This window comes from Globicephala melas, chromosome 12 (assembly GCF_963455315.2).
Source record: "Globicephala melas chromosome 12, mGloMel1.2, whole genome shotgun sequence".
NCBI classification, from domain to species: Eukaryota; Metazoa; Chordata; class Mammalia; order Artiodactyla; family Delphinidae; genus Globicephala; species Globicephala melas.
Window position 1 is genome coordinate 12,167,966 of NC_083325.1, and position 21,816 is coordinate 12,189,781.

Sequence of the window (21,816 nt, forward strand, 5' to 3'; positions counted from 1 at the left end):
CTCTAAATTGAGCTACATTTAATGTGGGGTCCAATCTGGCTTTGAAGAGCCCTTCTCTTCACATTACAGGAGGAGCAGTCAACCGTCCACATGGTAACCAACACATCACGAACGAAAGAGTGTTTAGGAAGCACTTACTGTTTGCATGAGGATGATGGGGGCTGGCGAGATGGCCTGTCCAAGAAGTGCCTCTAAGAAATCTTTCCTGGTCTGACTCTGTCGCCCCCTGACTGCTCTGTTCATCCCCTTCAACAGAGCTGGTACCCAACCACTTCCAAGAGCCTGCCCTTCTTCCCCTCTCCTCCTCCCAGCAGCAGGTGCCAAAGCCCTCTGGCTGTGCCCCTCTCATCTCCCCATTTCAATCTTTCTTTAATGAGGATCTGTTACATTACAACTACACCCCCTCCCAATAACGCACAGTATTAAAGTTTAAATGATGAACATTATTAATATATTAATATTTGATAATAGTTGAGGCATATAACGTTTTAACAGGGAGCGATGTACTGAGCTAAAAGAGTTGTGACAGATGGTGGAATGTCAGGATGGAGAATGGGGAGTATTTAGAGGCTGAGGGGTTATCCTGGCCCCTGAGATCCTCCCAGGTGTAAGGCAATACAGCAAGTTAGCCAAATAGGCTGAGAGTTGCCCAGGTTTTGGTAGCTTCTCCCCAGGTAGCTCCTGGCCATGGGTAGGGAGGGAAATGCATCCCTCATCATTACGGTTTGGTGGCCAAGTGTGGGGATCAGGGGTTGCATGTGGGTTTAAGAACAGAGACTCAGTACGTCTACCCAGCTCCCTATGGCAGCTTCCACAATGAGCATTTATTAAATTGGTAATGAACTCTGCGATCTTGGCATAAACTTGGGCAGGTTTCTCTCTCTGGGGTGGGCATCCCTTGTGGGAATGACATGCCCCGTCCATGCTTCCCAGCAATGAGCTGACAGACCAACGGGCCAGCCAGCTCTGACATCAGCCTCACCTTCGTGGTGTCTACCAGGATGTGCTGAGCTGTGGTCACTAGCTCCTCCTGGTGGCTCTGACATTCCGGCTGAAGATGGAGCTTCTGAGCTACCAGCGTGATATTCCTTGAAGACAGGATCAGAGACTCCGCCGCAACCCCCATTTCCTCCTGGAGCCACACTTCCTCAGAGTCTCCCGCCAGCCTGGACAGACATGTTCTTTGCTTAGCATTTACCAACACTCCATGAATGTAATGTTACAAAAAAGAAACATCCCAGTAAGGAAACTGTGACGCGTAGAAGTTACAGAGCACTATGAAGCCATTAAAGTGGTGACGTAGGTCTATATGTAAGTGACAGAAGCCTCTCCAAGATGTGATATTGAGTGAATAAAACCAAACTACAGAATAGTGTGTATGGCAAGATTTAATTTGTTTTCAATTAAGTGTAGATCTACATCGAGAACCATTTATCGAGAAGGATAATCATCAAACTGTGGTTCTATCTTGGCGTCTTAAAATATGCTTTGTTCCTTTCTGAATTGCTCTCATTTTCTCTGCAGTGAACACATATAATTACTACAGGAAACAATAAGCCTCTTTTTGTAAGGAAGAACTATCTAGAATCTCACTGCAATCCATGTTATCAGGAGGAGATGTTTTGTGTAACAAAAGTCAGTTTCCATGAACACAGATGTCCACAGCAGCTGTTTTTGTCCACGTGACTGCAAACATTTCTTTTTCACTAATAATCCCTAACCACACAAAACAAAACAAGAAAAGTCCCACCCCGCCTCCCGCCTGACCATATAATGGTTATTCTTTGCAAATGAGGCTGAGCTCTGTGCCTTTGGACTTGCAGGCTGGGAGGACACAGGAGTGCCAGCTTGAGTGATCTCAGAGAAGCTCCTCTCAGCTTTTGGTCCCTTACCTAATGGCAGCTGATTTCAATGCCCCTCATTCTTTCCTGCCCCAAACAATCCAGCTACCCTCATGTAAAATATCCCAAGTTCCCGGTGTGCAGAATCACACGAACCCAAAACACCCAGCGCAGCAAAATGTCTAAACGCTGGGGGAAAGGAATATTGGAGAGGATATGTGACAGCTTTTGTCTTCCCTTACTTTACTTTGGACTCCTTGCGGAGAATTTGCACATCAGCTGCTTGGCCCGTAAATTTGACACTCAGGCCGCTCAGCCCATAAATATGACTGTGCCACATCCGGGCAGCTGTTCAGTTGCAGAGCTGGGGCCCTCACACACTTGCTAACTTCCTGGGCTTTCTCATGGGAGAGAAACATAGCAGTCAAGAGTCAGGGTTGTATATGTGAAATGAGGTTGTGGAGTCCAGTCTTAAGGCAATTAATAGCTGTGTTCAAATATATGACCTTGAGTACCAGCTACTTCACACGGAATAGAAACTCTGCAGTGATCTGCCCAAATGAATCTTCCGATGACCTGCTGACCTTCCCAACTCTCCTCCCTCTTCCTGAGACCTTTGGAACATTTTTCAATCCTTTCTCCCCTCACTCTCTTCCCTCCTTTTAGATTCGGCTGAGGTAGTTTAATGTTTTGAATTTGAAGCCTCAGTTAGAATTTCCCTTAGCATTTGCATCTCTCTTTCAAGAATTTTGATTCTTAACCATTCCAAGATGCAGTACTATTATCCTTTACAAATTTCTGTTCTTCTTCATCTTCCCTTATATTGAGGTCTTTGGTTTATGTTTGTGTTGTTTATCAGTATTTTTCTGGGTTTTCTTTTTTTTTTTTTTTTTTTTTTTTTTGTGGTACGCGGGCCTCTCACTGCTGTGACCTCTCCCGTTGCAGAGCACAGGCTCCGGACCGCAGGCTTAGCGGCCGTGGCTCACAGGCCTAGCCGCTCCGCGCCATGTGGGATCCTCCCAGACCGGGGCACGAACCCATGTCCCCTGCATCGGCAGGCAGACTCTCAACCACTGCGCCACCAGGGAAGCCCTGGGTTTTCTTGATTTCTTGACTTGGGGTACATGGTGATATGGTCACTAAATCCTTGCTTATCTGCATTCATATACTTCCTGTTTCAGGTTAATGATGAGGTGTCTGGGTAGAGCGTTCTTAATGGCAGGCCTTTCCTCTTCGCAGCCCATAGACTTGTTACCAGCATCTTCTGGCCTCCAGAGTTACAGGTGAGAAATATGAAGCCAGTCTATTTGATACCAGTCTAATTGACCTTCCTTTATAAGTAATTTGTTTTTCTTTTGTCTGGAAGCACCAAGAGTTCAGGAATTATGCCAACATATGCTTTATATATATCTTTCCTCTGCAATCTCACCCAGAACCCAGGGAGCAGTTTTTCTGTACAGATATGGGTCATTAATTGGCTCAGAGAAATTTTCTTCTATTATTGGTTTAATTATTGCCTCTCCTCAATCTCTTCATGTTTCTCCTTCTAGAAGCCCCATTATCTGAAAATTGGGTCTCCTGGATCTGTCCTTCAATTCTACTGTATTTTACATGTGTGATTTCTATATCTTTCTGCTTTTGCTCTTTGGCCGAATTATATTGATAGCTTGCTCTTTCAGATCAATAATTGAGTCATAATAGTAAATATTCTTGGGACTTCCCTGGTGGTCCAGTGGTAAAGAATCCGCCTTCCAATGCAAGGGACGTGGGTTTGATCCCTGGTCGGTGAACTAAGATCCCTCATGCCACGGGACAACTGATCTCGAGTGCCGCAAACTACAGAGCCCACGCAACACAGCTAGAGAGAAGCCCACGTGCTACAACGAAGAGCCCACACGCTGCAACGAAAAATCCCGCATGCCTCAACGAAGATCCTGTGTGCCACAAGTAAGACCCGATGCAGCCAAAGATAATAAATAAATAAATAAAATAGTAAGTATTCTCAAACTTTTGCTTCAAGCCATGAGAGTATCAGACCAACCTTCCCACCAAGAACACTGGTAAAAGATGGATGAAATATTTTTAAAAACCCAGATACTTTCAGGTGCTAGAGATCAACCAAGGCAGCCAAGATTTATTCCCAAGTAACGCAGGCCAAGAGGCACAAAAGCCATGTAAAAAGTAGCAGTCATGCCAAGACTTCAGTAGTCTCATGGTACTGAGAAAATAAAAATTAGAGTTTGGGTCTCATCAATGTGAAGGAAACCTGATGAGTATCCCAGGATTTCAGCTGAGACCGCAAAAGGCTACACCTTAGAAGTAAGAACTGGAAATAGACATCTCCTAACAAAGACTGAAACTAGTCTTGAAGCATCTTAAGGTTTTGATTGGAGAAGAGTGACCTCTCCCTACTTTAACTGCCCATCAGAATAAAATTAAATTCTCTCTGGAAGGAGACAATACTACAATTTTCATACATTATGTATTGTATTCAGTTTTTTTTTAATTAGCCCACATGAAAAGATAAAGGTAGCATCTCAAATTATTTTGGTGAAGATAGACTTTATAATAAATAGTGCTGGGGGAGTTCCCTGGTGGTCTAGTGGTTAGGATTCGGCACTTCCACTGCCGTGGCCGGGGTTCAATCCCTGGTCAGAGCACTGAGATCCCACAAGCTGCGTGACCAAAAAAGTAATAAATACATAAATAAATAGTGCTGGGACAACTGAGTAGACATCTGGAAAAATATAAAGTGAGATTCCTATCTTAAGCCATACACAAGACTGAACTCTGAGTAGATTAGGCAATCTGAATATAAAATCAAAACTATACAAGTACTAGAAGAAAATGTGAGTGAATTCTTCTTTAATCTTGGTGTGAGAAAACCTTTGTAACTATGACTCAAAACCAAAAGGCAATAAAAGAATAGGTTGATAAATTTAACTACATAAAATTTTTAAATTTCCATGGCAAAAAAAAAAAACACACCTAAAATGTCAAAAGACATACAGTAAGCTGGGAAAAGATTTTTGCAATATATATGACAGACAAAGTTACTAACCTTAATGTATAATATATTCAATGTTTATAAACCTAATGATATAACTCTGCACCATACACTTTGCTTTTATCACTTAATAGTGTATGTGTTTTGGATTAATAACATAACCTAACATACACTACAAAGGGCTAATAACCTAATTATATTTCAATAGATCCAACATGTAATATATAATATATTTCAACCCAGAAATCTCACTACAAAGAATCGACCACCTCCAACAATATGAAAGTACATATGCACAAGGTTGTTTACTGCAGCATTGTTTATAATTTCAAATATTGGAAACAACCTACATGTGCATTCATACAACAGTGGTTGAATAAATTATGGTGCGTTCATACACACAATGGAGTTATTATACAACTCCATATAAAAAAGTAAGGAAAATTTCTATGAAATGGTATGTGTGATCTCCATGATACATTAAGTAAAATAATCAAAGTGCACAACAATATCTGTAACATACCCTTCATGTAAGAAAGAAGATATTAAAGATACATGTGTCGAGGGCTTCCCTGGTGGCGCAGTGGTTGAGAGTCCGCCTGCCGATGCAGGGGACACGGGTTCGTGCCCCGGTCCGGGAAGATCCCACATGCCACGGAGCGGCTGGGCCCGTGAGCCATGGCCGCTGGGCCTGCGCGTCCGGAGCCTGTGCTCCGCAACGGGAGAGGTCACAGCAGTGAGAGGCCCGCGTACCGCCAAAAAAAAAAAAAAAAAGATACATGTGTCAAAATTAACCAGAATGTGGGGAAATCCCAAAATAAAATATGAAAAGTAACAAATGAACCTAACTACTCACTGAGGTTGTCAGAATTCTAAGATCGCCCGCAAGGCTCTCATCCCCTGGTGTACACACCCCGGTAATGGCCTCCCCTTGAGTGTGGGTGGGACCTGTGAATAGGATGGGATGGCAGCCTGTGATTATGTTATCTTATAGGAAAAAGGGGTTTGTTGATGTAATTAAGGCCCCTAATCATTGGCTTGAGTTAATCAAAGGAGGATTATCTTGGGCTGGCTTGACCAAAGCAGAGGAGCCCTTAAAAGGGTGAGTGGGTCCTTATTGAAGAGACAGATTTGAAGGAGCAGAGACACTCTCCTGTTAGCCTTGAAGAAGCAAATTGCCGCATTGCGGAGAGGGCCATATCTCAGGGCCTCAGTTCTCCAATCCCAGAGAACTGAATACTGCCAGCAACCAGTGAGCTTGGAAGGGGACCTGAGCCTCAGATGAGACTGGGGCCCACCTGACACCTGGGTCATCTGGCTCACCCAGCCAGATGAGACCCACAGCAGCAGACCAGCTACCCCAGGCCCAGACTCCTGACCCACAGACACTGTGAGATGATAAATGGGTGTTGTTTTCAGCAGCTAAACTGGTGGTAATTTGTAACGCAGCAGTAGAAAACGAATATGATTTCAAATGAATAACACTGAAGGGGATGGGGAAGAAAAAAACTAACCTAATTAACTCTAGAGAACAATATTTTTCCAGGACAGGGTCAGGATAAAAACGGTAAGAGCTACATAAAAATGCTTCCCTCTAGTAATCTGTTTCTCATATGGTTACAGGTTAAATTTGCAATTCCTTCACATGTATAGGGCTGAAAATAAATGGATGTATTGTGGGTAATGAGAACCAGGATTCTCATTTGTTGGAAAAAGAAGCTGCAAAGAAGGAAAGGAGAAGATAAAAAAGAACCTTGTGGGGTTGGATTGGACTTGGAGATATGAATATGCGATTATATAAATGCATTCAGAGACATAGAAATAAATAGTCAATGTATGTGTGCCCATAGATTAGGATACATACATATATTTCTTAGCTCTGTCTGCTGAGAGGCCCGAGGAGCAATGACACACCAGTAGTAATGAGTATATTTAAAGCCCAGATCTTGGTTTCTAAATGCTCTTATCCTTCAGTAAAGGAAACCAGGGTTCTTTGGGGGAAGAAGTTAATTCCAGGGCTCAGGCTGGAAAAATACAAGATGAGTCTGAAAAGTAAGTGGGTGCTTTAAAAAAATGGAGACATTTTCAAAAGGACACAGGAGCTGATTGGAAGGAACTCCCGATGACCGAAACTGGAATGAATTAAACAGTAAAATAATGACAGTATTGGATTATAAGCCATAGAACGAAATAAATATCCAGTATAAATCATTGAATATATACATATAATTGAATAAATAAATGAGGGAGAAAGGATATTATTTCTGTACAGAAGAATTCCAGTTTATACACGTAGAAGAAATGAGAGAAATTTTAAAAATTATTAGGCAAACATCATAGTAACAATTCTTACAGGCAAGATACACTAATGGGTAAATGGATGAAAGTTTGAAGAGAAACAGAACAGTTACAGAAATTACTCCAAGACACTTATGAATTACAAAAGGAAAAATTGTGGAGAAATCTATCGGTTAGTTAGCCACTCAACTAAATGATAAAGTTTAAAATCACTAGTAATAAGATAGATCAACATCATGATAGAATGCATAAAGAAGGCCACATCACTTCTGTGATATTCTTGCCAAAAAATGCATAACCTCAATCTAATCTAATCATGACAAAACAATCTGACAAACCCAAATTAATAGATATGAAAGTACTAAATAACTGACTGCAAAATAACTGACCAAGACTTATCATAATATCAGGGTCATAGAAGACAAAGAATGAAGAACTGCCACAGATTGGAAAATCTTAAGGAGAGACCATTAAATGCAATGTGGGATCCTGAATTCGATCCTGGAACAGAAAAAGAACATTAGGAGGAAAACTGGCGAAGTTTGAATGAGGTCTACAGTATAGTTAATAGTATCGTATCAATGTTAATTTCCTGGTTTTGAAAATTGCACTATGGATATATAAGTTGTTAACATTAGGGAAAATGAGGTGATGTGTGTACCTGAACTCTATTATTTTTATTTATTTATTTATTTTGCGGTACGCGGGCCTCTCACTGTTGTGGCCTCTCCCGTTGCGGAGCACAGGCTCTGGACGCGCAGGCTCAGCGGCCATGGCTCAAGGGCCCAGCCACTCCGCGGCGTGTGGGATCTTCCCGGACCGGGGCGCGAACCTGTGTCCCCTGCATCGGCAGGCGGACTCTCAACCACTGCGCCACCAGGGAAGCCCCTTTACATATTTTTGATATAAGTTCTTTATCAGATAGATGCTTTGTAAATATTTTCTCCCAGTCTCCGACTTCTTTTCATTCTCTTAGTAGTAGCTTCTTTTCATCCTCTTCTTTTGAAGAGCAAAAGTTTTTTATTTTTTGAAAAAGTCTAATTTGTTCTTTTATGGATCATGCACTTGGCATTATGTCTAAGAAATCTGTTCTTAATCCAAGATCTCAAAGACTTTTTTTCCCTATGGTTCCTTCTAGAACTTTTATAGATTTAGGATTTATATTTAGGTCTGTGATCCATTTTGAGTTAATTTTTGTATATAATCTAATATAGTATGTATCAAAGTTCATTTTTTTGGTATATGAATATCCAATTATTCCAGCACTATTTGTTGAAAGACTAACCATCCTCCACCGATTTGCCTTTACACCTTTGTAAAAAATCAATACTAATTTATATTAGAGTCTAAAAAGTCAAGGATTCATGTTGTAATGAACTAATTCATGCATAGTGTAGAACATTAAAGGGATAATTTAAAAATGCATAACTGCATAAAAGAAGAGACATCATATAGAATATTTATTGGACCACAGTATAATTATGCTAGAAATCAGAAAGATAGCTAGAAAATCTCCAACTGTGTGGTCCAGGAGAGACTGAAGTTGGAAGTGGAGAGCAGAGAAGGTGTGTTAAACTGTCTTCCCCAGGGCTGCTGTGATGCTCATGCTGACTGTGCAGTCACAGCCCCAAAGGCACGATTCACCCAGACTCTGAAGTGAGTGGTACCCTGTGGCGTTGTGCAACCCACGGGCCCTTCCCTGTTTACCAACCAGTATGATCATATATATGTATGGTAAACACATATACATATATACAGGCATATCCATGGACAGATATGCTTTATATGAATTTTTTTAATGAAAATGGAGAGATAGGGAAGAAAAAAGGATGGGAAGAGGGAGTGGGAAGGAGAGAGAGAAAGCAAAAATATCTGGAATCAATATATACCAAATGTTCACAGTGGTTACCTATGGGCTGTAGACTTATGGGTAATTCTTTTCTTCCTCATCTCATTCATATTTTCTAAATGTTCATCGTATGATACATTTCTAAGCAAAAGGGGACATATGCTGTGTTGGCCTCTTCTTGTGGGGTCTTCCCTGTAGCCCCGTCCTGATGCCAATGCTGGTCTGCTGATGTGGCAAGTTCCTTCTGGCCTCCTGAGCGCTTACACAGCAGAGAGAAACACCGGAACTTGCCAGCCAGAGAGAAACACTTAGCACGTTGTGTACAGATTGCCTCCATTTGCCCTCTCCTGAGAACTGCTGGAGGAGCTGTCCTGAAAGCCAAGGGAACCAAACCTAAGTCAGAATATGAATTATTTGCAGTGTTGCTCGGATTTGATGGGCTGGACCGTATCCCACGGTCATGAGCACAGATAATTCCCTTTATAAATAATTTAATTGCCCGGAACAGATGATACAGCAAAGGCATTTATAATGAAGCAGACAAAAAGGATAGTTAACTTCTCCCAAAGTTTTGTGTGCCCTTTTTTGTGTGATTACAAAATGCATTGCATTAAAAACTTAGAATGTACAAAAGAGCATTAAATTAGTATAAAATCACTCTATTCTCAAACTCCTAAGTAAATTATTGTAAAAATTTTGGCAAGTTTCTTTCCATGAATTCTTTTTCCTTTCACATCACTGGAGTCACACCATGTACAGTGCCTCTGGCTGCATATCTTGTGTGTGTGTATTAAAATATACATAACATAAAACTTACCATCGTACCCATTTTTAAGTGCACAGCTATTGTGGCAGTAAGTACATTCACATTGTTGTGCACCTATCACCACCATCCATCTCCAGAACTTTTTTCAACATCTCAAATTGAAATTCTTTTTTTTTTTTAAGATTTAATTTGATTTATTTTTGGCTGCATTGGGTCTTTGTTGCTGTGCGCGGGCTTTCTCTAGTTGCGGTGAGCGGGGGCTACTCTTCATTGTGAGTGGGCTTCTCATTGTGGTGGCTTCTCTTGTTGCAAAGCACGAGGTCTAGGCACGTGGGCTTCAGTAGTTGCAGCACATGGGTTCAGCAGTTGTGGCTCACGGGCTCTAGAGTGCAGGCTCAGTAGTTGTGGCGCACGGGCTTAGTTGCTCTGTGGCATGTGGGATCTTCCTGGACCAGGGCTCGAACCCATGTCCCCTGCATTGGCAGGCAGATTCTTATCCACTGCACCACCAGGGAAGTCCCTCAAATTGAAATTCCATACCCATTAAATGATAACTTCCCATCTTCCCCCTTCCTGAGCCCGCCCCTCACCACCCCTGGCAACCACCATTCTACTTTCTGTCTCTATGAATTTGACTACTGTAGGAACCTCACATAAGTGGAATCACAAAGTATTTGTCTTTTAGTGCCTGGTTTATTTCGCTTAACACTAAGTCCTCAAGGTTCATCCATGATGTAGCATGTGTCAGAATTTCCTTCCTTTTTAAGACTAATACTCCCCTGTATGTGTACACCACATTTTGTTTATGCATTCATCTGTCTAGTGACACTTGGGTTGTGTCCACCTTTTGATTATTGAAAATAATACTGCTGTGAACACGGGTATACAAGTAACTGTTAGAATTCCTGCTTTCAATTCTTTTTAATATAGAACCAGAAGTAGAATTGCTGTATCATATGGTAATTCCATCTTTGGTTTTTTGAGGACTCACGTACAGTTTTGAATCCTCTCTGCTTCTAATTCACTTAACTTTTGAGCATGAGGTGTTTTGTTTTTTTTTAAATTTTTGGCTGCATTGGGTCCTCATTGCTGTGCGTGGTCTTTTTCCCTGGTTGTGGAGAGCGGGGGCTACTCTTTGTTACAGTGTGCGGGCTTCTCATTGCGGTGGCTTCTCTTGTTGCAGAGCACAGACTCTAGGTGCGCAGGCTTCAGTAGTTGCAGCACACAGGCTCAGTAGTTGTGACTCGCGGGCTCTAGAGCACAGGCTCAGTAGTTGTGCCACATGGGCTTAGTTGCTCTGCGGCATGTGGGATCTTTCCCGGGCCAGGGATCGAACCCGTGTCCCCTGCATTGGCAGGCGGATTCTTAACCACTGTGCCACCAGGGAAGCCCCCATGAGTATCTTTTTAACAATGTTTTTGTAGCTCTTAATAATTTCAAACTTCCAAAAATTTTTGTGAAAATAATACAACAAACTCCAATATATCCTTCAGTGAGATTCACCAACTGTTCTCATTTTGCCATGTTTTCTTTATCATTCTCTCTTTCTCTTTTTGTGTATGTATGTGTGTGTGTGTGTGTATAGAAAGTTCCAGATACGATGCTTCTTTACCCTGAAATGATTTAGTGTGGATTCCCTAAGAACAAGTACATTCACTTTCATAACCACAAAACAATTATCAGAAATTAATCAGAAAATTAAACATTGGTACAACGCCATTACGTAATCCAAAATCCATATTCTAAGTTTGCTAATTGCTCCCAATCTGAGGACATGTATGAAAGTTAATTGTCGAGTCCTGTGGTGGGCAGTTCTAAAGATGCCCCCACCCCAACGGTCCCATCCCCTGGTAAGTCAATCCAGTGTTAATCGGGTACTGCTGGGAAGGACTTTGCAGATGCAATTAAGGTGACCTTAAAATAGGGAACTTATCCTGGACGATCCAGGTGGGTCAAAGTAATCACATGAGCCCTTAAAGCAGAAGAATAAGGCAGAAGGGGAAGTCAGAGAGGTTTGAAGCGTGGGCAACCTTGACCCGCCATTGCTGGAGGGGCCACAGGAATGCAGGCAGCCTTGAAGAGCAAAGATGAGCCTCCGGCTGAGAGCCAGCAAGAGACTGGGCTCCTCAGTCCCATGACCACAAGGGACAGCCTGAATGAGCCTGGAAACGGATTCTTCCCAGAGCCTCTACAGAAGAGCCCAGCCCACGGGCACCTTGATAACTTGTTACAGCAGCAAAAAAAACCTAATACACGTCCCCTCAGTCTCCTTTAATCTGCAGCAGTTCCTGAGACTTCGTCTTGACCCCTGACACTTTATGGAAAATACAAGCCATTTATTTGTAGAAGGTCTCTGAATTTGGATTTTTCTGATATATATATAAATATAAATAAATAAATAAATAAATATATATATATATATATACTTGGCCACGTGCATGGTCACCCGACCAGGGACTGAACTCAGGTCACAGCAGTGAAAGTGCTGAATTCTAACCGCTAGACCACCAGGAAACTCCCTGATATTTTATTAATAGATTCAGGTTCTACATCTTGGCAATTGATTCCACAGAAGTGGTGCTGTGTCCTTCTCAATGGCCCACATCAGTGGGCATGTGGTGGTGTTTTTGTCCCAATAACAGTAATGTTAACTTGATCGCTAGGGTAAAGTGATATCTGCCAGGCTTCTCCTCTGTAAAACTACTATTTCCCCTTTGTAAATAATAAATACTCTGCCGGAAGATAACTAGAGACAGTACAAATATCCTGCTCCTCATTAAACTTTTGCCCACCAATTTTAGCATCCACTGATGACCCTTGCCTGGAACAGTTATTATTATGATAGGTGCCTTCTCTGTTCATATTAATTCTAGCTCTATATTAGCTTAAAAATTTTGTTTGATAGCCCGCTTCCCCATGTAAAGCAATACTACAAATATTTCCCCTAATTAATAAATGTTAATTGACATTTTAAACATCTACTTTGTTTTATTGTTTCACCATAAGGTTATATCATGGTTTACCAAACTAGGTCATTTAGCTTGTTTCTCCTTTTTCACAATTTTAAATAATGACACAACAAATGTCCTTGTGAATACATCCTAGCTCATATTTGTGACTATGTCCTCTGGGTAAATTAGTAAGATTGGAATTAATGAGTCAACAGGTACATATTTCTAAAGTCTTGGATCTATTTTATCAAATTACCCTCTAAAACACCAATTTCCATTTCTATCATGAGTATATGAGACGACGCATGTCTGCCACCACAGTATTATCATTATTCTTTAATAGTTGCTGATATGCTGGGCTAGAAAAATAGTATCTTACCATTTTAATTTTCATTTCTTTGTTTGCTAAATGTTTGGTAAAAGAATTATTGAGGATTAGTAAGATTGAATATATATTCCAGATTTTAAAATTCACTTTTATTTCTTTTTCACTGAAAGAGCTATACTTTCCTTACTTTTATATTTATGTATTTGGCTTTTCCTTGTTGATATCGTTGTATGTTTCCTTTCTGTTTGATCCACTGCTCCTGAGAGCAAGGACTGTGAATGTCTTATTCATGCTATATTTCAGCACTTAGAATAGTGCCTGACACTTTAGTAGATGGTCGATAAATACATGTTGGATGAAAACATGTATTCTTAGTGGAAAACTCAGTCAGCTAATTCTGAAATGTTTGCCTTTTGAAATTACATCCCGACTAATAAATAACAACATATTAAGTAGCTTTGCTTTATGTTTTATCAATTTACTTGTCACACCTGACTTCTTTCCAAAAGTATCTAAGGAGACTATAATAAGGCTCTATTTATACTCTTCTTCTGCAAACTTGTCAGAGTAAAGTGCTTGAGTTGTTTAAAATTATTACCTTTGGGCAATTTGCACAAACTCTTCACTAGCTTGAGCCAGTTCCTCTGCCATCTTCTCCAAAGAGGCAAATACTTCATTGTCCATGTCTTTCCTCTCCACTGAGATGATCAGATGGCAAAGCTGAACAGTCATTGGTGAGATGATTCTCTCAATGGCCTTGTTCTGTATCATGGAGCCGATGTCATCCAAGAGGAAAGACTCCATCTGTGGACAGAAGTATGACATGGCTGGGAAGAAAAGAGGAAGGCTCAGACTTGCCCTTCTAGTTAAGACATAATAGATTACAACAGGTCAAAGTGCTGGCTATAACATTAAGAAAAGTCAGATAAATTATAAAAATTATATTCCAAATACATCAGAGAGCTGTGGCAGCAAGGATTATGAGATAGATTAAAATTCCAGGAATGAGGTGCTTCCCTGGTGGCGCAGTGGTTGGGAGTCCGCCTGCCGATGCAGGGGACGCGGGTTCGTGCCCCGGTCCGGGAAGATCCCACATGCCGCGGAGCGGCTGGGCCCATGAGCCGTGGCCGCTGAGCCTGCGCATCCGGAGCCTGTGCTCCACAATGGGAGAGGCCACAACATTGAGAGGCCCGCGAACCGCAAAAAAAAAAAAAAAAAAAAAAATTCCAGAAATGAGAGAATCTTTCAGAGATGAGTTAGTGTAGAGGGCTATTTTCTTAGGGGAATTTGTTATTCTGGGCACAGGCTGAGGAACAGGGCCTGGACAATTCAGAAGCCCAGTGCTGGGGGAAACAGATAAAAAGAAAACTTTTATAATAAAAAAACCTCACACTGAGAAACATTACATAGTCCAACTGCTAAAAATTAAACACAAAGAGAAAAAATTTGTGAGCATCCAGAGAAAAAGGCACTCTATCTCTAAAGGAACAGTATTAAATTTGACAGGTGACTTCTCTATAGAAACAAAGGAGTACAGAAGATAATGGAATGGCATCTCTAAAGCGATAAAAGAAAATCATTGCTAACCTAGAATCGTATACCCAGTGAAGTATGCTTTTAAAAAAATGAATGTGCTGGGGTGATAGAACAGTCCTAAATCTTGGTTGTTGTGATTATGTAAATGTGTACATTTGTCAAAAGTTGCAGAATTGTACACTAAAAGAGGGTAAATTTTACTGTATGTAAACTGTGTTTTTTTTAATGAAAATAATAAGGAAACAAAGGCATCTTCAGACAAACGAAAACCAAGGGGATTTGTTGCCAGCAGGAACTGCACTGAAGGAAAAAAAAGGAGTTTATCAGGCAGGAGGAAGATGATCCAAAGAGGGAAACAAATGCAGAAGAAAAAGAACAGCAGAAGAGTAACATACAATATTGCTTATACAAAACAATAATCATATATAATGGTATATTTTATAGAGTTTAAAATATATGTAGATCTAAAATGCATGACATGAGGTGGATGGACCTAGAGACTGTCATGCAGGGTGAAGTAAGTCAGAAAGAGAAAAACAAATACTGTATGCTAACTCATATACATGGAATCTAAAAAAAAAATGGTTCTGAAGAACCTAGGGGCAGGACAGGAATAAAGATGCAGATGTAGAGAATGGACTTGAGGACACAGGGAGGGGGAAGCTGGGACGAAGTGAGAGAGTGGCATGGACTTATATATACTACCAAATGTAAAATAGATAGCTAGTGGGAAGCAGCCGCATAGCACAGGGAGATCAGCTCGGTGCTTTGTGACCACCTAGAGGGGTGGGATAGGGAGGGTGGGAGGGAGGGAGATGCAAGAGGGAGGGGATATGGGGATGTAGGTATATGTATAGCTGATTCACTTTGTTATACAGCAGAAACTAACACACCATTGTAAAGCAATTATACTCTAATAAAGGTGTTAAAAAAAATAAAATGCATGACAGGGAATTCCCTTGTGGTCCAGTGGTTAGGACTCGGCGCTCTCACTGCCGAGGGCCTGGGTTCGATCCCTGGTCGGGGAACACAGATCCCTCAAGCCGTGAGGCATGGCCAAAAACAGAAAAAGAGATAAAATGCATGACAATCACAACTCAGAGAGCAGGATGGGGTAAATGTTGTCAGAGTGTTCTAGGGTTGCAGCATCATTAAGAAATTAGTAAAAATAATCATCTGTGTTAAACTATAATAATGTAAGGACATATATTATAATCTCTAGGTTAACCACTAAAAAAGTGAAGGAATGTGTAATTAAAAAGTTATTACATGGAAATAACAGAAAAATTACAATTTTGATTGATTTTTAAAGTCAAGAAAAGGAGGAAAATGGGCATAAAACAGATGCCGAATAGAAAAGTCATCCCAGTAAGAGAGTATATATACACACACACAAATACATCTAATTACATTAAATGTAAACAGATTGGATTCATCAAGTAAAAGACTAAAATTGTCAGTCTAGGTAAAACAAATTCATTCTAATTATAATACAGTAATCCTGCTTACAGGAGACATAGTTAAGGGCACAGAGAGAGATTGAAAGTAAAATAAAGAAGCATGCCATGGAAATGTTACCTAAAAGAAAGCTGTTTTGCTATAATTAATGTCATACAGAGTAGACCGAAGGCAAGAAATATTACTGGAGATGAAGAGGGTTACTTCATAGACATGACAAATCTCCCATGCAGTAGAATTCCAAATAATTTCTATAGCAACTCCACCCTCAAGAAGGGGGAGAATAACTCCCCAGTCCTTAAGTGTGGGCTGTGCATAACAACTTCCTTCCAAAGAGAACTGGAAGGAACGGGTATGGGGGAGAGTAACTTTACAGTAGAGAAACCTGACGACGCTATCTCAGCCAGGCAATCCAGGTCAGCATCAACAGTGATGAATTGAAATAGGATTCCTCAAAGCTGTTTAGATCAAGGTGATCAAAAACAGGGAAAACCTTTGGAACTGTCATGGCCAGGAGGAATCTAAGGACACATGACAACTAAATTTAATGTGGCATCCTGAATGGAATCTTGCAAAAGAAAAAGGATGCTAGGTAAAAACTAAGGAAATCTGAATAAAGGATTGACTTTATATAATAATTGTGAGGGCTTCCCTGGTGGCGCAGTGGTTAAGAATCCGCCTGCCAATGCAGGGGACACGGGTTCGAGCCCTGGTCCGGGGCGATCCCACATGCGGCGGAGCAACTAAGCCCGTGTGCCAGGACTACTGAGCCTGCACTCTAGAGCCTGCAAGCCACAACTACGGAGCCCGTGTGCCACAACTACTGAAGCCCGTGGGCCTAGAGCCCGTGCTCCGCAACAAGAGAAGCCACTGCAATGAGGAGACCGCGCACAGCAACGAAGAGTAGCCCCCGCTCGCCACAACTAGAGAAAGCACGTGTGCAGCAACGAAGACCCAGTGCAGCCATAGATAAATAAATAAATAATAAAAATTTAATAATTGTGTATCAATATTAGTTCATTAATTAAAACAAATATACCATATTAATATAAGATGTTGATAATAGGGGAAATTGGGTTCACGGAGCTCATACTACTTTCTTAATTTTTCTGTAATTCCAAAACTGTTTAAGAAAATTAAGAAGTCTAATCTTTTAAAAATAAATGATCACAATATATTTAATCAATGAATTAAATATGATAACATTAAATCAATAAATAGTAAAAAGGCTATTCCTAATCTTTAAAAAGATTTCCAAGTAAAATACTTAAACATGATAAAGATTATTTACCAAGAGAAAGCTTTAGACTAAAGAGTAAAATGCAGAGCCAATTTCATCAAAATCAGTTTCAAACTACTTATGCATCTATCACTATGATTCAACATTTCCCAAAGTTCTATTTAATGCAATTAAACCAAAAAAATCAAATTAAGTTAAAATTAAATTTTAAAATAGGCAAAATCATCCATGATATTTTAGGAAAGAAAATCTTTAAAAAGAAAATTTGGTTTAAATGGTTGCATATGTTTTCTGTAATAACAAAAATTGGAAATGGAAGAACATCTCATTGTAGTAGTAACAATATCCAACGTGAAGTAAATTTAACATGAAAGGCATGATTTAACTTAAATAAAATCTTCTAGAGGACATAAAAACTGAATCAATTGAGAGATATAACACGTCTGGATAGGAAGACTTAGTATCATAGAAATAAGAATCCTCCCAACATTAATATGTATGGACATTACTGCCATTCTATCACAATGAGTTTAGAGCTAGCTAAAAATAGTCATATGGGACAACAATAATGACAGAAAAGTTCATAGGGAAAAATAAGTGCTTGAGAATAACCAAGAAGCTAAGGCAAAGATTAAGAGGGAATTGCCTTTAAAACCATTGTGTGGTGGAGACGGTTACTTACCACCACCCCCATGTTGGTTATCTATATCTGTGTAAGTACAACCTTCTGTAATACCTCAAGAAAATCAAAGGAGTTTTGTTCAGTCATACAAAGGTCCCTTTAAAGAGATTTGGGTGTTCCTCTCAGATCCTCTCAATCAAACAATAAGGGGAGATGAAGAGCAGTGTTTCTCAGCCTCCATGCAGGAGCTCAAGGTAGTGAAGGGTTTATCTCAAAGATTTGTAGTGTGTTTCATCTAACGGAGTTAATCCCAAGGAGACTCACACACACAAAAAGAAAACCCACAAGTTTTTTGAGAAATCTGTGTCAGCCAAGCAGGCATGCTCCCACAGGGGTGGGGTGTGGAGGGATACGGGAAGAGTCCCTCTAAAGTTAAGGTAGTGGTGCCCACTCGGACACTGTCACCAGCAGTGCAGCTGGTGCTGTGAGTAGGAGCTGCCAATTCCCCTCTCCCGGGAACTGCTCTGACCTGACAGAGCTGCTTTCCCTGGGGAGTAATTCCTTCCCCCTGGACAGAGCGGACTGTAGCCAATGGCTGAATGACATGGAGTGTAAATGGTCAGGCCCCCTTGCCTTTAGGGGAGGCAGATCTAGGATGCAGTTTGTGCTCCATGGTCATATCCTGTGGGTCAGACCAGGTTAGACTTGGTCCTGAGACCAGGTCCTTTCTCCTTCCCCTCCCCTGTTCTCCCTTCAGGCTTTTCCTGAAGGGTACTCCTTCAGTACATCCTGTGCCCCCAAACCACTATCTCAGTCTCTGCTTCTGGGGAAGCCGGGCTAAGTCTCTTCCCCTGGCTACATGTATTGATTCAGGGAGGGCAAATGATCTCAACCTGCCCAATTAAAGCTGACCCCCCAAACCCGTTGAGAGCCAGACTATGCGTCTGGAGCTGCTGGCAGCCGTTTTGCCCCCCGATGGCGTGGCGGGTGGTGTCTGCTCTTGGAGGGAGACAGCAAGGGTAGCCAAGGGATGGAGCAAGTAAGACCAAGTCCTGAAGACATTGCTTATGCCCTTGGATTCAGGTAAACAGTTGTCTTCCAACACACACTATTTTTGTGTTGCTTAAACCATTTGGTCACATTTGGGAGACTCCGCTGACATACCTGGGAACCTCCAGAGGAATGAGGCCCCTCCCTCTGCATAGCTACAGGTGGTCAACACCACCTGCAGTGCTTATAGAGTAGCAGGGAGGAGCTACAGAATCCTGGCCCACTGTCTCAGTTATCAAAAAATTTAAAAATTTTTAAAAAGGTTGTTTTTATTTAGTATTTTTTTATTTTATAAAAACCTTCTTTCTCATTTTTAAATGGATACCCACATAATGTTTCTAGTGTGAACTCTGTTCATGAAAGATTTTACCACACCAAAACGTATTATAAAATAAGTTATTCCTGGGACTTCCCTGGTGGCGCTGTGGTTAAGAATCCACCTGACAATGCAGGGAGCACGGGTTTGAGCCCTGGTCCAGGAAGATCCCACATGCCACAGAGCAGCTAAGCCTGAGTGCCACAACTACTGAGCCCACACATGCCACAGAGCAGCTAAGCCTGAGTGCCACAACTACTGAGCCCACACGCTGCAACTACTGAAGCCCTCACGCTCTAGGGCCCGCGTGCTGCAACTACTGAGCCTGCATGCTGCAACTACTGAAGCTCGTGTGCCTAGAGCCCGTGCTGCGCAACAAGAGAAGCCACCGCAATGAGAAGCCCAAGCACCGCAGCAAAGAGTAGCTCCCGCTCGCTGCAACTAGAGAAGAGCCCATGTGCAGCAACGAAGACCCAATGCAGCCAAAACAACAATAACAACCACCAAACAAACAGAAAAACAAAAACCATAAAATAAGTTATTCCAGATAAGAAAGAGTTTAACACATAAGAAAAAGGAAAACATGGTTATTCCTGCTTCTGAGTATGCCTAGAGATCAGCCAGCATCATCTTATGCCAAGAGCATGAGTTGTAAAAACCCTATGATCCATCTTGATTGACAACCTTGAGAGCATAGCCACCCATAGAGAACCAGCAAGGGGGAAAACATGGACATTTTTGCTTACCTTGATGGGAAGATGCTCTCCACTTTCCAAGCCAAAGAGCAGAATACTGGATTCACTCTAAATGTAAAATATCCAGTTTTTTAAAACCAGCAACAGTAATCTATTTACATCCATACTACTGTTCAAAACTGTGGCATCTCCCACCATCTGTTAGCTGACTCTGCTACTTACGTCACAGACAGTATTGCTAACAAGCAAACATCATAATTTATGCATGGAGCTATTCAAAGTCTGCTGCGCCTGCGGGATTGAATGTCCTGCTTATTCACAGGAATAGGAACCAGATTACAGTCCGAGAAAGAATCTAAATGTTTTAATCAATTCAGTCATAAAAATAAGACTCGACTATCGGTCTTCAAAAAGTTTTGTTGTGGGCAACTGAAAGGAAATTAGGCATCTGAAAGCCAGACGATGAATCACTAAGCAGTTTAATTAACTTGGCTTCTTTCTAGTTTCCTCATGTGTAGATTTTCACAAGAATCTGGTTTGTGAGTGAATATTCAGGCTGCTGTTTGCGGGAACAATAAAAGAAATGGGGTCTTAAACTGGAGGGAAAATAGAATTAAACATGTATTTAAGGTTTGTACTGTGTCCCGGGTGTTTCCTATATGTCATCTCACTTACTTCCTAGAACAACTTAATTAGGTAAGTATTATGAACTTCTCTTTACAAGTGAGGAAACCAAAGGCTGGGGCAGGTGAATGGTGCCAAACCTTTGAGAATTATTTCCTATTCAAATCATCACTCATTCCTAGATTTACAATAAGTTCCTAAAGACTATATGACGTTTGAGTTGTGCCTGATCAGGAAAACAGAAAGCACTTTAGGTACTTAAACCAGAAGGAATCTGATTCAAAGAATTAAATACAAAAGTGTTGGGAAGGATAATGATTTCAGGCAGGACTTCTGACTATGGTTGAGTGAGGAGATTGTCAAACGCTCTTCCCTAAAAACAACTATAAAGATGGACAAAATTGCCCCCAAACAATCATTTCAGCGCTCTGGAAACTGACCACAGGCATTCAACAATCTGAGAAGTGTTTATGCTTTAGCAAATGCTGGACTTCGTGGAAATCTGTGACGTTCTAGTCTGTGTCTGATCCTGTCTATCCCTTCAATGTGGAGTACTGTCAGGGAGGAAGGACCGTGAGAACCAGCAACTTTGCTGTTGCCATCAAAGGGGGCTCACTCCATTTGGAGCAGCGGATGATGCCCACACTCAGGGTCCTTGTCAGTGAAAGTGATTTCCCAGAGGCAGGAGAGCTGGGGAGGGCCAAGCCCTGGTCTGGGAGGATCCCACATGCCGCGGAGCAACTAGGCCCGTGAGCCACAACTACTGAGCCTGCGCATCTGGAGCCTGTGCTCCGCAACGGGAGAGGCCGCGATAGTGAGAGGCCCGCACACTGCGATGAAGAGGGGCCCCCGCTTGCCACAACTAGAGAAAGCCCTCGCACAGAAATGAAGACCCAACACAGCCCTAAATCAATAAATAAATTAAGGAAAAAAACGAGTAAATCCTATTTTTAAAAAAAAGGAGAAAATAAAAAATAAATAGAAAAATGACAAATATATAACAAACAATATCAATAATTATATTAAATCTGAATTATCTAAACACCCTAATCAAAAGGCAGAAATTGAAAGACTGCATAAAAAAGCAAAGTCCAATCCTGTCTACAAGAGACACAACGCTGATTCAAAAACACAAATAAATGCAAAGTTAAATTTTGGGAAAAGATACTCTTTGCAAATAGTAACCCAAAGAGAGCTAGAGTGCTGTATGGGGTTGAAGAGCATTCCCCCCAAAT

General features: G+C 41.2%; 1 protein-coding gene across 1 annotated transcript in view; it reads right to left on the reverse strand.

Annotated features, from left to right (window-relative positions):
* Positions 1-20,147, reverse strand: part of LOC115842533 (uncharacterized) — a 45,007-nt gene extending 24,860 nt beyond the window's left edge. The window contains exons 1-3 of the mRNA XM_060309867.1: positions 20,009-20,147; positions 13,639-13,844; positions 983-1,166 (exon numbers count right to left, since the gene is read on the reverse strand). Of these exons, the coding sequence (XP_060165850.1) occupies positions 983-1,166; positions 13,639-13,844 (390 nt within the window). The 5' untranslated portion in view covers positions 20,009-20,147. The remainder of the gene's footprint in view (positions 1-982; positions 1,167-13,638; positions 13,845-20,008) is intronic.
* Positions 20,148-21,816: the final 1,669 nt, after the last annotated feature.